The sequence below is a fragment of the Cyprinodon variegatus genome, unplaced genomic scaffold, assembly GCF_000732505.1.
Source record: "Cyprinodon variegatus isolate N-32 unplaced genomic scaffold, C_variegatus-1.0 Scaffold220, whole genome shotgun sequence".
NCBI classification, from domain to species: domain Eukaryota; kingdom Metazoa; phylum Chordata; class Actinopteri; order Cyprinodontiformes; family Cyprinodontidae; genus Cyprinodon; species Cyprinodon variegatus.
This window is the reverse complement of record NW_015150673.1, coordinates 248,631-264,554: the sequence shown is the minus strand read 5'-3', so window position 1 is coordinate 264,554 and position 15,924 is coordinate 248,631. Positions and strand designations below refer to the sequence as shown.

The window sequence follows — 15,924 nt, the reverse complement described above, 5'->3', positions numbered from 1 at the left end:
ATGTATAATATATTACATTTCTGACTGTATATCCCTGTAATTATTACACACTGTAGCTTTTATTTTTCTAAAAAGCATTTTTTTAAATTTCTATTTACATAACATGTTCTGTTCTGCAGTAATGTGGAATAAAATTAACTCCATGTATATAGAGGGTTGCTGCACAAAAAAGAAAATAAATTCAGTGGCTGATTGACAGCTCAATTCTTCCTGCTTGTTCTACTAAACAAAACATCCTTCATTCACCAGGATTAAAATAAGACAGTAGTTTTTAATAACAGCAGGTACCAAATCTATGTATGTTTTCTTAAAACTATATATACTGTGTATATACTGTATATATCCCATGCTCCTTTTTCTTTCTTTCTCTACTGTGAGATCAATAAAGTCAATTAATCAATCATTCAGTCAATTTTGTCGAGTTTATTTTCAAGCAGAATAACGGTAACTTTCTATCATAACCACAATTATTTTAGTTTTGAAGAGGACAGAAAACAGTAAAAATTATTATTTTTTTTTTACATTCTTGTTTGTTAGATCTAGTTTAAAACCTAATCTAGGTGGTTTTTTAAGGTTTAGAAATAAAAGGGTTAAATACAAACAAAATCTTTGATTTTTGCTTTTTAGAAGAATGTTCTTTCTAGCTGATAAGCATGCGTTATTTTCACTTGGTCACATAAAATCACTGTTCAAAATATGAATTTTAATGTGACAAAGTGTTAAAAGGTTGACTGTATACCGACTGATACCCATAAAAGAATCAGTCTGATGAGTTTTTGCGCTTCATATGCAACGTGACTGAACAATTGCTAATAGAGCTCTATTTATGCCTGCATACTCACACTCACATAATAGGCATCCTGGAGCACAAGACCCACACAGAGTATTCTGGCCTTGCACCAGTTGTTGGCCGTTAATTATAGTGTCCTAACAGGGCTCCTCCTGTAACCTCAGCCAAAAATACAAGAGCTATCATTAAATGTTTACAAGGTGTCAACGTAGTCCAAAAGTCTGAGCAGAAAATGTTCATTATTGTCTCAGAGGAAAGAAAAAACATTCTTATCTATGAGACAAAGAGTGTCAGAAAAGATCAAGAGGACAAAGTCCTGAAGTAGAGGGGAACTAATGTTTTCTGAAAAGCCAATTCCTTTCAAACAGGTTCATAACAGCAGATGAATAAATCTGACAATGTTGTTTTTTTCTTTAACATTAAGCTATTCAGGGTTTATGGTGACTAATATGAAGAGGAAAAAGCATAATTATTCAATTAATGTTTTTCAAAAATGGCTTAAATGTATCATGTATTGTAGAAGATTTATCTAAAAAAAAAAAAAAAAAATAAAAATATATATATATATATATATATATATATATATATATATATATATATATATATATGATTAATTAATTATTAAAACAATCCTCAACTAATTTAGTAATCGCTTAATTGTTAACTGGTGTATAGAGAAAACATGCCTTTAGCTGAATAGCAACCCACTTAGAGCAGTAATTATACCAACATCGTTACAAAATACATATAACATTTTGCATTTAAGATTTAAAGAAAAAATGTCTGTCAATATAGTCTATCCAGAAATCCTCAAGAGGAAAAGTTAGAGTTTTACTTTGTTTTTTATCACAGTAAAAATTCTTCTTTAAGGAATCCGTGGCTATCCAATTATTAATCGAATAAACGAAATAATTATTAACAGTTTAATTGATTTGCAAAATAATCATTAGTTGCAGCCCTAATAGAGGACTAATATATACTGTACTATACATATATACATATATATATATAAGTCATGTATCATATGAAGTGGCCAACTACTTTAGTCAATATAACTGATCTGAAGAGGATTTGCTGCACAGGCTAACGAATCAGAAGCCAGTTATTAGGCCACTCAGCATGTTTACATTATTTCACAGAGCATTGCACTACAGAACTACAGCATCATTCTTTAAATATTTAAACAAATACTAACAATGTATTAGTCTATTATGTAAATTCCACTTAGAAATATTTCACATGTATACATTTATCAACAAATAGATATAAATCCTATTATTAATTGATCTATTTGGTTGCTTATATAAAAAATAGATTCCCGTTTTATTTCAAATTCATTTCAGATTGAAACGATTTTTCAGCTTTTTTGCCATTTAATAGTTAAAAGACTTTAGGGCGAAAGTAACATAAAAAAACGCTTAGTCATAGATTCCAGCGGAGGGTTTCAGCAGAGGAACTGATTTTCCCAGTGATCCAATGACGCCAAACATGAACACCTTTGAACCTTGAGAGAGTTTAGACACTCAGACGCAGGGGCATCTTCCACATTTCTGTTATTCTTTTACAGCAGGACAGATTCCTACAATTTCACTGAACAATGTGGCGCGAAGGAGATCCTGGCAGTGAAAGATGAAGAGAAGGTCATCTGCTCTGGACGCTCGATGGCCTCAGATCTAAGGTGAGGTTGAGCTCCTTTTAAATAGATCAAACGAGCTCCAGCAGGGGGACAACAATCCAGAAAGCTTTGGTGGTTCTTCTCTATGTAACAATGAGATTCTCTCACCAATAACTGTGGTTTTTGAGGCCGTGTTTACATCCATTACATCCATTGCACAAGGTGTCAGAAATGATTTGGAGGTGGTAATTGCAATTTCTGTAACCAGAATCACTTTAACGTGACTCTTAACAACAAGCATTTAAAGCATGAATCCAAAAGGTCGTGCTGAAGCATTCGTCTATTCCTAGAGGCAGTGGAGTCGAGGCTAACGAGGTCAATTAGTCCCCAGTGCATTGAGAGATTAGCACCTAATCCACTAAAGAGGAGCCCTTCTCATTTTAGGCCTTTAGGGAAGAAGAGAGGGATGAGATAGAGTAACACAAATATAAATAATGATTAACAGAAGGAGGAGATTGGAAAAGAGAGAAATCATCATCCCTGTGAGAGGCTGGAAGCATAATAAGGCCAAATAACAACAAAACGCCAATTATGTGAATAGTTCAAGGGGATTAATGTAAAAACATTTATCCCCTTGAACTGTTCTGTGTTTACAGGTTTAAAACAATAAAATTTTATTTTCTTATTGAGATTTTATGTGATAGAATGTCACAGCGTGGCGCATAATTGACGCGTGGAAGGAAAATAAGACAAAATTGTTAACGTCGTTAATTAGCCTCATTTACTGTGATGCACCGCAGGAGGATCCAGTGTGATTTAATCTCATAAATATCCTCTCAAGGTCTCGGATGTTTGTTGGAGGAAATCAGTCGACATTTAATCTGATTTGGAGAAACACAGACAAGTGCTTATGCTTCACAATAAGGTACACAAAAATGGGTTAACTACTAGAAAACGGCAGGAACTAATGGGTAGTTAAACAGTACTTACTAGTAGTGCTAGATGATGAATCAATTAACACAATTAAACTAATTTTATGTTTATGAAGATGTACTTTTTTGGAAATTGGGATTTGTTTTCAACAATGCACTCCTTGGTCTTCCATAGCTCAGAGTGACGTTAGTTCATCGCTTTTTCTTCTTGGATGTGTGCTTCTAACGATAAGCTAGCTGACTGTGTGACACCACTAGCTGCAAAAATTAGATATATTCATTTTTATTGTGTTTTGCAAAACATTGTTTAACAAGCATTTTCTCTGCCTGATTTTTGCTGCCCTTTCAACCAAGGTCCCCACCCAAAGAGTATGATTGAAATAAAAGCATGTTTTTTAAAGAAAAGTGTGTCCTTCATTAATTTTATCACGAAACAGATGTGAGAACAAATATCATCAATAAATCAGATTTGGTAGCAAAATTAGAATGTTAAGCAATACCACCCAGCCCTATTACTAGGGCACGTTATTGTTTGACTCCTCCTTAGTTACCGGGGAAACATAGAGTAACTGAGGAGGTACTGATGAGTAGTTACCAAGGAAACAAAGAGTAACAAAACAGGAAGTAACCAGGAATTAATGGGTAGTTTCATTTTACTTAAGGGCACATAAAAACATCAGTTAATGATACGGTAGTGATTGGGTAATGATTCATTCCTTTGTAACTTCTTGGTATGATGCCTGTCCATAAAATGATAGCTAGGGAATAACTTTGTACTCAGTACCTTATAGATATAGTGAAGATGACAGTAGTACAAAAACTGATCATGTCTTTCATCAATAGGTTTATAAAAGAGAGAGCAAAAAAAATAAGATTTTGACAGGTGCTGTGACCTCGTACAGTAGGTGTAGAGTTTATTCAGAAACAACATGGAGAATTTCTCCTTTGTTTTTGCTGTAGCTAACCAGTAATCCCATAATAAGTACTGGTTCACTATCCTTTAGTTCCTCATTAGTTACTCTTTGTCTCCTTGGTAACTACCCATTACCTTCTAATTAGTTATTGTTTCATGGGCTAGTTGATTCCCAGTAAAAAGATTTAACAACAAATAAGTTCCTGGTTAGTTTTCTGGAGCGTCTCTAGTAGTTAATCAAATGTTGTGTCCCTTATAAATCTTTTTTTTTTTTTAAACAACTTAATTTTAATTTACTTTTTGCAGTGTATGGTGACAGTACGGAAGAGGATTAAGGCCACTGAAAAAGAAAAAAAGGTTAACTGATTTTAAAATTTTATTTCAGTTTAACATGGGAACTCTCAGAATTCTGACTTTTTTCTCAGAATTCTGACTTTTTTCTCAGAATTCTGACTTTAATCTCAGAATTCTGACTGAATTCTGACAATAAAAAAAGTCAGAATTCTGACTTTTTTCTCAGAATTCTGACTTTTTTCTCAGAATTCTGACTTTAATCTCAGAATTCTGACTGAATTCTGACAATAAAAAAAAAGTCAGAATTCTGAGAAAAAAGTCAGAATTGACATTTTCCCCATACTATACTGAAATAAAATAAAATAAAAAATCAGTTAACTTTTTTTTTTTCCAGTGGCCCTAATTCTCTTCCGTATGACAGAGATGCTTTCAGACCCTTCTAAAAAAAATTGTTTTTTGTCTCTGGGGTGGAAAATGTTTCCCACTCCATGCATGAGAATATTGTAGTACTGAAAAGCTCCTTGGTGAAAGACTGCAATAGGTGCATAAAAGAGCATTATCACAGATCCTTCCTTCCAGCAGTTGTTAGACTTTCTAACCTTGACTCCTCCCACAAAAAACTCTTGATTTTTTTACATCCATGCTGTTATTTTACACACTTTTTAGCAGTGCTGTAAGTGTTTATATCCATGCTGCTATTTGCACAGTTATTTCTTTTAATTCTGTAAACTTTTGATAGCTGTTTTTCTCAGGCATGGTCAGATATGCATTTTGTAGGTTCCAGCCAACCAAACAAAAATAATGTGTCGTTTTGAAAAAAATGCATAGTTATCCTTTTTTTCTCCTTTATTATACAGTATTTTCTAATTTGTAATTCCTGTTTTTGATTAAAATAGTTTTAACGTTGCAACTTTTTTCATTCTTTATAAGTGAACCTGTTTGCTTCAATTTGCCTTTATGCTCCCAACTCTGAATTCCTCTGCTGTGCGATCATAAAGCAGTTTTTTTTTTTCAATTCTAAAATGGAGCTACACTGGAATGGATAGATTTAAAGCACATTCATGGGTTAGAGTGGCCCAGTCTAAGTAAAGTTTTCAAACTCCATTAAGAATCTGTTGCAATAATATCAAACTAACATTCACCTATTCAGTCAGAATGAGCATGAACTATGATCCAATAAAGAATGAACGAAACATTCAATACCAGAAACTCTGCATAAAATCTATAAAACACAGAAGTCAAAGACTTTTAATTGCTTTTCTAAGGCGCAGTATGGTTAACTTAAAAAAATTGCCCAATCATGCACCTAATTGCAATTTTTTTTTCTTTGATATAAAGGCTATGCTTTAAAAGTAAAAACAAATCTGACTGGCTTTTTGCAGAGCAGAAATGTAAAATATAGATACTTAGAGTACTACAAGGTAAAGGAGAGCATGTAAGCCTCTCAGCTTGACAGATAGTGTCAGCCCTAGTTCTAAAGTAAACCTGCAAGAAGCCACATTTGCATTTCCTGTAGAGGTTCCCCATATTTCCTGTCGAGGTCACAGTCATAAAGCTCCAGTCAAGCTTGTGTTTGTGGTGTTGGTAAAACATGAGTAGTTGAGCATTCAAGCATTTTGGTGTTCAGATCCTGCATCTTTTCTTTTGCAACTCGTTGGACAGGATTAAAAATAATTGCAGCATAACAAAAGAGTTGGTGGGCTTTTAAGATTTAAGTCTCAAAAATAAGTTTACACAGATTGCCAGCCCTTCCTCCTATTTGGTCATCTGTTGTCTGATGGAGGAAGAGAAACAAAACAACTCGACTACTGGTTATTAGAAGGCTTGTCACAAAATAACGCTGAGCTGTAGGCAGCGGCGTCACTCTACGTACACGGTACTGATCTGTTCTGGGCTTTTCTGTTTCCTTTGTGTTCTTCTGTTTTTGCAAACCGTTCAACCCAGAACAGATGCTCCCTGTCTAGATCCAGCAAACTGTAAAATTAATTAAACAGCATGCACAATAACAACAGGGCTTTCATTGTGTCAACCCGGTTATAGCACCATAATTATCGCCAATAGCAACTGCAGCATATGTTTGATAACTTAGATTATAGCTTTTCTTCTTCGTGATCTTGGCATAAGAACAATTTAATGGCCTGATAATCTTTGACAGATTAAATGTGGACTTATTGTTTGATCATTGTTTAATTTGATTATGCTTAAAAAATGAGAAAATAAAATTAATTAATCGGACTTGGTAGGAAAAACTCCAATAACTTTACACTTGGAAGTAAAACCAGCCCATAGCCCCATGGGTCCTCCGCTGTGCATAACTCTGGCCATATATTCATCCTTTGTTTTATGCCAATCCCACCTAGACAATCGTTACCATAAAACTAGCAGCTGGACAAACTTCACGCGTTTCCATATGTGATGTTAGAATGAAAAAGGCAACTGGAGTAAATCCTGACCTGCAGAGATCCCAGACCTTCCTTACTTGTACAGCATGTCCCCTTGTTTTTTCCACTTTGAAGTGTGGCCAAGAGAAACGGGCCTCTGCATCACATCCTATTTATACCCCGGAGAACCAGGAGGTCACCAAACGCCAAGCATAGGTAGGTATGTAAGGGCGAGTTTTAGAATACCACAGTATGATTTTGTTCAAACAGAAATACTGCCGTTCCTACAAAACATTAATTCTTTGTTATTCTGTTTTAAATAACATTTACTGATATCCTTGTACAAAACCTTAAGCAAACAATAAACAGTAGCTGGAGTTGTTATCAATTTTTAATCATATAATGTGTGAAAAATAAAACCTTTTCATCATTCTGTGTCTTTAAAAGAACACTGGGAGTTTAACAAGCTGCTACTAACTGTTTATTAGTCAGAATATTTGCTGGGGTAGCCAAACCACAGCCAGCTGGTAGCCTTAGCTACCGAGATATTACAGCTGAGGTAAAACAAAGCTGCCTCCATTGGACTGTGTAGTTTCCACAGCATGGCTCATCTGTTTGGTTTGTGACCAAAAGATATCATCTACAGCTGTTGGACGTTTATGAAAGCTTTCTTTTCAGCCAGCTGACTGGCAGTACGTAGCAACTGGATGATTAGAGTTAGTCTAACTTAACCAGGGCTCCTCAGACTCAATACATTGATCAACTAATACATAAATTGTAGAAAAAGACTGATTTTATGAGGGAAAGTAACTGTGGCAAAGAGGGTTTCATTGGAAAAGTTATTTCTTAACCCCTGAAAGCCTGAATTTATCTCTGACTAATTTAGATTTTTACTTCAATTATTGCACAAGGAAAATAGAAATGTAGGTGTGTTACAAAATTGTTGTGACGGTCAACTGAGAGTGGGCGATATGGTTGAAACTTCTACTGCATTATATTTCTTAATGTCCATACAATTAAAGCCCTATACTGAGATATAAAGAATAAGGCCATAAAAAGACTCCACAGAATCCTGTACAAAAATAACAATTTCACAAATTTTTTAAAACACATGATATAACTTTTTAGAAAAAATGAATATTAACAAAGAGATAAAACCACAGAAAATCTACAACAGTCAGTAACAAACGCCGTAAAAATAAACTATAATGTATATTAAAATATAAATGGCTTTAACTGTCTTATCACTGATTTTGAATGCATTTATATTGCAATATATATTTACATTAAATAACTGTCTACCTCTATAGTCTGTGACACCATCAGGAACCAGTTGGTTCCTGGGTCTTCACTGAATGTTCAAAACTGGCCTTTTGCTTAAAACACCCGGCTTGTTGCGTATCTGCAATAATCAGCATCAAGGGGTTAAATTAACACAGTGAATCGCACCAGCTAAAAACTGTGGAAAGTCCTTTTTTTTTTTTTTTCTCGTAAGAGAAAACTGACAAGTGAGAAATATTGAAACATCCCCAGTTTAGAAAAGATTTCCCCCAATCTCAGGCTTCAATTAGACTCCATAAATCAATTATATTGGCATTTTTTGTGCTGTGTTAAGCCAGTTTTTCTTTTTTTTCCAAGTCCAAACAGCAACATGAAGATCTTTGCATAGTTTTACTGAGCTTGTGATGCAGATATACAGCGTTCTGAAGTTTTCAGCTACAGTTTAAACTACATAATGATCTAAAGCCAAGAGGATGAATGTTTGGAACATTGGTTGACAGAATTAAGTTGTCAAACCCATGAAAAGAAGAACGTAAGTGTTAACCTTGAAAGAAATGATCTCCTCAGATACAAAAAAAGTGCAGCCTGATTTCCTGTAACATTATCAATCCCAAAGCTCTTTATTTCAAACCTTTCCATGACTCAATGACGGCTTTTCACAATTTCAACGAATAGAGTGAAGGTCTTCTCCGCTAAAGATTCTTTTAAAGGAGATAATACATCTTTAAAATTGAAAAATCAGATGTTTTTATAGGGGGCAGAGGAAGCTGCTGAATCCATGCGAATATGTGAGCTAGATGTTGTCTGAAAAATGAAAACACAGAGACGAAATAGGAAAAAGATCCAATTAATGGTGTCTAATCTTTGCAGGTTCTGTTACGATAAGCTAGGCTGCTCAATTTCTACAGGTGTCAAAATTTTACTTTCTGTCTGTTGCCTTTTTGTCTGCATTGGGTTGAACCTGAAGCAGCGATGCTAACCATTTAGGAAACAGGCTCTTAAGTTCAAATAAGCATTTAATGAATTTACCTTCCAGCTGGCAATAAAACTGCTGCCTAGCACCTACTGCGACATAATGACAGGAATAATGGGCAGCCAATCTACCAGCTGATGCTCTTCCTGTAGCCAGGAGACGAAGCTTTCCAGAGAAACTGGCATGCAGTAAAAATTAAAATGAAGTCCGAACCTATTACACTATGAGCTCAATTGCTTTCAGTTGTCCACTTAAAGCTATAACTCCACAGTTAGAGATCCTCAAGATGCCACGGTACTTAAACAAAAAGCTGAAACATGCCTATTATAACAATGTAAAGGCAACCCCCAATGCCGCAATACAGTTACGCTTTCAGAAGTACAGTTATCTATTTTATCATCATTTAATTCATAACTTTAATGACATATTAATTAGATCAAAACTATATAATAAACAAAAACATACACATTAGGTTCAGAAGGAGCTTGTAAGGGATTCCTACGGCTCTTCTCCCTGTAAAGTGAGTCAGGATTTATTTAGCTGGTTATTTATTGAGGTTATATGTTGCACCTTACTTTGTCTTTCAGGTGTGGCTGGGGAAAGCAGAAATCCTTCAGCCAGCTAACAGACAGTGTGCAGCAACATGTCGTGGATGCAGTTTTTATAATATATATATGGCTTCCTAAAACTTGAGATGCTGTAATAAAATATTTCATACATTAGAAATACGGTGCTGTGCCAACCTTATGTTATCGTGTTGGGAAGTCATTGACAGGTGGAGCTTAAAAAGCGTGATATGTGAAAATAATAATGGAAAACAGAAATAAAATTGCTTTTATTTGTTTTGGTGATTATGTTGAAAATCCAGAGTTAGGATACTTGAAAAATCCTTTTCCATAATTTACTGCAGCATGGCATGGCCAGAGTTCCACTATGGTCTAATAATGCTAACTCTTTAACATCCAATCAATGTTGAAATATTCTTATGAGTGTGGTTATTTTGTTTGTGATTTGTATTTATAAAAAAAAGATCAACATTTTTTTTTTCTTTTAGAATCGTAACCATTATGTTTTCACCGTTTATTGACTAAATCTGGCCAATCAGAGTCGCTTCCTCTCCTCCACAGCCAGTAATCAGAGGAATGTGAGTATTTTTGATAAATAGAAGGAGAAGACTTGTTTATACAGAAATCATCTTCCTTCTGTAGCCTGGTTTCCTGCAGAGCAGAATGAATCGATCATCTAATTGTTAACTATGTTAATTAATGACCTGGGACATTTTTTAGGTTTTGGTTATTTTTATTTTGATAAGTTTTCAGAGACTTAAGTTAGGTTTAAGCTATTTAATTAGAGTATTACGGAGTAGTATATTAGGGAGTGCAGGCCTAGTGGTTAGGGCATAGAGCTTGGAATCCAGAGGTTCTGAGTTTGAAACCCACTCCCACAGACTGCCACTCTGGGTCTCTGAGCAAGACCGTTAATCCCACACTTCTCCCAAGGTCCCCCATGATGGCATCCCACTGCTCCCCAAGGGGATAGGTTAAATACAGAGGTAAATCTCTCAAATAAGTGATCAATAAACTTAACTTAATATTATTATTTTTTTTTATTATTATTTCTTTCCAGACTGATAACCTGATGCCATTGACATCAACTGTCTCCACATTCTGTGAAGCAATCCGCTTACTGATAGAACCAAAACTGAGCTTACCTGCTTATTTTATGAGGATCAAAGAGGATTTAATTAGTTTTTAATGATGTTTTTTTTTAAGATTCCTTTTTTCAAAAACTAAATCTTTGGTTTTGTTACTGAATTTGGTTTTTGTAACTGAATTAACAGTGGTGCATAGTTCTTAGGTCTGGCATTCTTAATCTTCCATCACACACTCTGTATGTGGTGCTTTTTTTTTTGTTCAAGAAAAAAGACTTTTTCATTGGACTCTACTCTGAATGAAAAAGCTTGGATACAGCCTTCCAAGCATGTTACCTAAGCAACGACCTATTGTAACTCCTCTGATTATGGTTTACACATACATTAGGGCAGATAGTTTTAATGTTAAATAAGCCTCATCTTTTTAAACAGAAATGTAAATCATTGCCCAATCATAGGGAAAAACTGCATGGAGGCAAAATCCATTAAAAGCTTATTGCTACAAAAACTAGATAATCACAGTTATAACCATGAATATGGGAGGAAAGTTGATTAGAAGGAAAAATATTTTTCTAAATATTTTTAGAAGAGAAACAAAAAGCCTTTACTGACTTAATTTTAAGTGAGCCTGTCATTGCTTTGTCTGATGCTCTATTTCATAAAACAACATTTTAGGTTTTTATTGTCTGCATACCATACACAGCCTGCAATGTATCTCTGAGATGAATCAATGCGATTGGATTTGTTTGAATTGGCTGGTTTTAGTGCGCCAGGATGTGCGCAGAACAGCCTCAAGCATCAAACCCAACTATTACTTAAGAGATGTGGTTAGAAAACAAAAAGATCTGCTTTATTTCTCCTGCAGACTGACCAAAGAAAGTCAAAACCGGCGTCAAACATGACAGCAGTATGTCTGCAAAACACAAAAAACGCCTTTTACGCATTGGACGCGTTTAAGTGAGACTCTGTAGAAACATGGAAGTAAATGCAAAACTGTAAATATTATAACGAGATGGAGACATTTAAACTTAATTTGTTTTGTTTAAGTTTATCCCTAATTGGGAACAGAAACACCTCAGCAGAGAGAAGAAAATAAATGCTTTCACTCCGCTTTAATTGTGAGATGATTTAACAACAGGTTTGACCAGAGGAAGGAAGATAAAAGGGATAAGCTCATAAAGCTTTATGTTTTAACAAACACGCAGGTTTTAAAACGCAACTCATCCAAGTTTAACTTGGCTTTAAATCAAAAAACACAAGCTGGTGGGAAAGCCGACAGTTTTAAGCGCCAGTTTAACTTCTTCTTGTTCAAAACGTGTAAAAACCAAAGGAAACATCCAAAAAAATACAAACAGCGACGTCCTGTCAAACGTGAAGTTGCAGGGTTTTCTTGTTATAGCGAAGCAAAGAGTAAACTCTACCTCAGCAGGGGGGCAGTAAGCATTCATCATATGAGGTCACAGATCATTTATTTATTTGATAAAGGTTTGTTCTTACCTGAGAGAATCGACTGCGTCCGGAGGATAAATCTACATTACTGTCCAACAGGAGATACAGGCGGAGAGCGCGTGTTTTTATGGTCCTCCTCATCAGGCACGGCGCGCGCTCACCGCCGCGAGACGCTCCTCCTTCAATGTCATGGACACCCACGCGCGTGCCCAAGTGCCGGTTCAGAACAGGCTGCTGTGGAGTTAAATATCTGTTTTACATAAATACCAGCAGCTGAATTAAAGGTTGTCTTTTTGATATCAATTAAAGAATTGTTTAAAATTGTGTTGTTTTTTTTAGTGATTCTATATCCTAAAAAAATATATTTTTAACAATTTTTCCCCATTTGAATGGATATAGTTTGTAAAACTGAAACATAAATCCCTTATTTGATAACTTTTCTTTGACATCTTATGTTATTTGATAACATTTTATAATGGTTAATACATAAAGGCAAACCTGAGCAGGCCGTTTGCTTTAAATATGGATATGTAAAAATAAAAGGTTTTGTAAATGAAAACTATTTAAAAATATACTTAAAAAGAAATCAGCGGATGATAGAAAATAAAAGGCTTGATACATTTTCAAAATGTTTTCTTTTTAAGATTAATTTTTCTTTTTTTTTTATTTAACATCCTAGACATTTTATCATTTTGTTGCAGGGGAACAAATAACACAACACCATGAAAAGGCCCACCAACAGATAAAATCCTTGCTTCATTGGAACGCCATTAAAAATAAATCTGTATAACCGCTCACCATGGCATTTATTTTATTAACTTACATCACTTTAAAAAGTCACAGGTAAAGAAGAAGAAAAAAAAGACACACCCACACAGACACTGAATGGTAATGTTTTTATTGCATGAATTGTAATAGCTGCAGTGGAATAACCTTTATTTTAGGTGAGTTCAGCTGGGTTCAAAGCCTTTCTGACGTCTAAAGTGAGGTGATATTCAGATGGCACGTCAAATCTGGTTCACATTCCTCCTGATCCGACCATCAGAAGCCCTGCTTGCACTTCTATACTGCATTTTGAGGGGTGGAACTTTAAAAAAAAAATGAACACAAATTTAAATGGGCAGTAAGGAGAATAGTATGTGCTTTAGTGCATTTTGACATGCAAAACAGAAGAGAATGTAAGAGGATGGTTATTGCTGGTTGTTTGAAATTCATAGTTGGTTTCAGGCAATTGAGCTGTGCTTTGGTGTTTCTCTGCCTCCAAGCAGGTAGTTTGCTAAAAAGGAGTGATTCTGTGTGCAGCTGCCCATTCAGAGGGGATATGAGCACTTAAACTGAACAATTACTAATCAAAAAATCATTAAATAAACTATTCCAATGCAGTATACAAGCCCAAAGATGATAGAGACACAGAGCCATAACTCCATCTACAGGTTATTTGTTGAACTGCAGTGAGAAAAGACATTTTGAAAAGTTTGCAGCTGTAAAGTTTGATACATTTGGACAACAAAAAATGAACAAATGGCAAAGCAGCTCCCTTTGACTTTAAATAGACCAGTCACAAATTAAAAAGTATTTCTCATTATAGAACTTGTAAAATGGTCTCTTAAATTAAAGGTAACTTGGTCACTCAACTGTCAGTGAAATACTAATAAAAAAAAGAAAAGGGTAGCAGAAATCATAAATGGTGATGTAGTAATGTACCTGAATGTTTGTTCCTACCCCTCCCCACCTTCCCTTTTCATTTCGAATAAAGGACCTGAAGATATGGGCTCTAATGTTAATTATACATCTATCCATACTATGTCCATATAATTAATAAAAAAATAAATACATTTAATGAATACAAACGATTCTGTAGTAGGCAGATTACCAAATAAACGAATCCCCTCCCCATAGTTTAACGGTTGACACATTTCAAGTGTAGGATTTATCATAAAATGAATCACAAATACAGATTCAAATCTGCAGTTTTAAAGCCTTTACACTGGTGTGGTAGTGGTACTGAGCTCCACTCTGTCTTCTATAGAGACGTAGTCTAAGCCCCGCCTCTGTCCCGGCTAAGTATTAACACCGTAGCGCAATTAGAGGCTGGGGGACCAGGAGTAAAAGTGGATGCTAATGATTTCCGTTGGCAATGGAATCCAAAACCATCTCTTGGCTTTAACCAAACAGGGACAGGAAAAAAAATGTGCACGTTTGTGACTTCAATCAGGAAATCTGGTAAAAACGTATGAAACTTCTGTTAATCGTTTTTTTTTTTGTTGTTGTTGTTGTTTAGTTTTTTTTTTTGTTTAGTTTTTTTTTTTTGCATATGCTCCTTTTTGTATAAATTTCTGAACAATCTGTTTAGGCATAACAAAACAGAAGAATCAACCAACAGAAAAATATCATGCATAAGTTCTTTCCCATTCTTACTGATTGGTTTGTAAGTGACCCGCTATAAAAAGAAAATCTGTGTTCATTGTTCAGCATTATATTTTTGTACATTTTTGCTAATTTACTTTCTTTTTTTAAGTATTTTTTAACAATATTTTTGATCCTTTTTTTTTTCTCCCGCCCAGCCAGCAGTTCCATTAGTTGGTCCAGAGTAGGATTCCTGACATCCAACCTGTTTAATCCTCGACAGATTGAGGCACGAGACGCTGGCTGTGGGAAGGGAACCCGCTCCGTTAACTGAAGGTGTTGGGAAGCAAATGAATGTCTGTTTTCGATTCAGTTTATCTCTAATAAGTTAGACCTGTGTTCAATAACACTTCCTTTTTCAGCTAGAAAATACTTGCCACCATTCATTAAAAAAAAAGGGTGACCGATTCTGCAGAAAACTACAAACAATCTCCCTCCTCTGGCAGCAGCAGCGGGACGGGATAGTCAGTTGCAGACAGGGATGGGATGCAGGGGTTGTGGGTGAGGATATCGGTGAACAGATGAAACCCTATCTGAAAAGGTCCTCTTGAGTGGAATCTCGCAGGTTTTTCCTCTTCTTGCTGTTCCCTTGATGGTGTGGCTTGTTGCTCTGATGACTTTTAGAGCTGAAGTGGAAGTTCTGCTGTCCGTGGTGGCCTCCTTTGTTGGAACGAGTCGCCCTGGCCTTAAAAAAAAAAAAGACCACAAAGCAACAATTAGACCCAAAGGGATTCCCTTAGATTTATTTAATGATCCATAATAATCAATCATTTGATTCAGGATTGTTGAAGATGAGTTACAGGAAGTGAGTCTCAGAGGACTGCAGATTAAGACCAATGCTTTTTAAAAGCTGTTAAAGTGAATAAACTAAGATTTAAAAAAAATGCTTGACATTACAGCATCATAAACATTAAGCTGTAAAAAAAAATTTGATTCAACTTTTATCTGTTTTTTTCTCTCAAAATCAGAGTCGCTGTTACACACAACAGAGAAAACTGCAAGAAATTTGAGAAAATTGTTACAACTTTCCTACAAAAATACCATGAGAAAGATCAGAAATATCAGGTCCTTTTAGTAAAATCTGTTCTCCGTCCATCATTTGTTTGTGGCTCATCAAAGATCGGTCAATGGGGTAAAAAAAAAATCTCCTTCTCTAATGAATCTCTTCAGCTCAACTCTTGTCTAAACTAAAGTATTTATTACTTTGCATTATTAGAGCAGGGTTCCTACAGCATAAGG

The 15,924-nt window shown here is 35.2% G+C and overlaps 2 protein-coding genes across 3 annotated transcripts in view; both read right to left on the bottom strand.

Moving 5' to 3' along the window:
• Positions 1-12,454, bottom strand: part of adcy7 (adenylate cyclase 7) — a 77,715-nt gene extending 65,261 nt beyond the window's left edge. For both annotated transcript variants that reach the window (XM_015380711.1, XM_015380714.1), the window contains exon 1: positions 12,328-12,454. The gene's annotated coding sequence lies outside the window, so the exon portion shown is untranslated. The remainder of the gene's footprint in view (positions 1-12,327) is intronic.
• A 697-nt stretch (positions 12,455-13,151) lies between these two features.
• Positions 13,152-15,924, bottom strand: part of papd5 (PAP associated domain containing 5) — a 32,762-nt gene continuing 29,989 nt past the window's right edge. Inside the window, exon 12 of the mRNA XM_015380729.1 lies at positions 13,152-15,370. Within this exon, the coding sequence (XP_015236215.1) occupies positions 15,215-15,370 (156 nt within the window). The 3' untranslated portion in view covers positions 13,152-15,214. The remainder of the gene's footprint in view (positions 15,371-15,924) is intronic.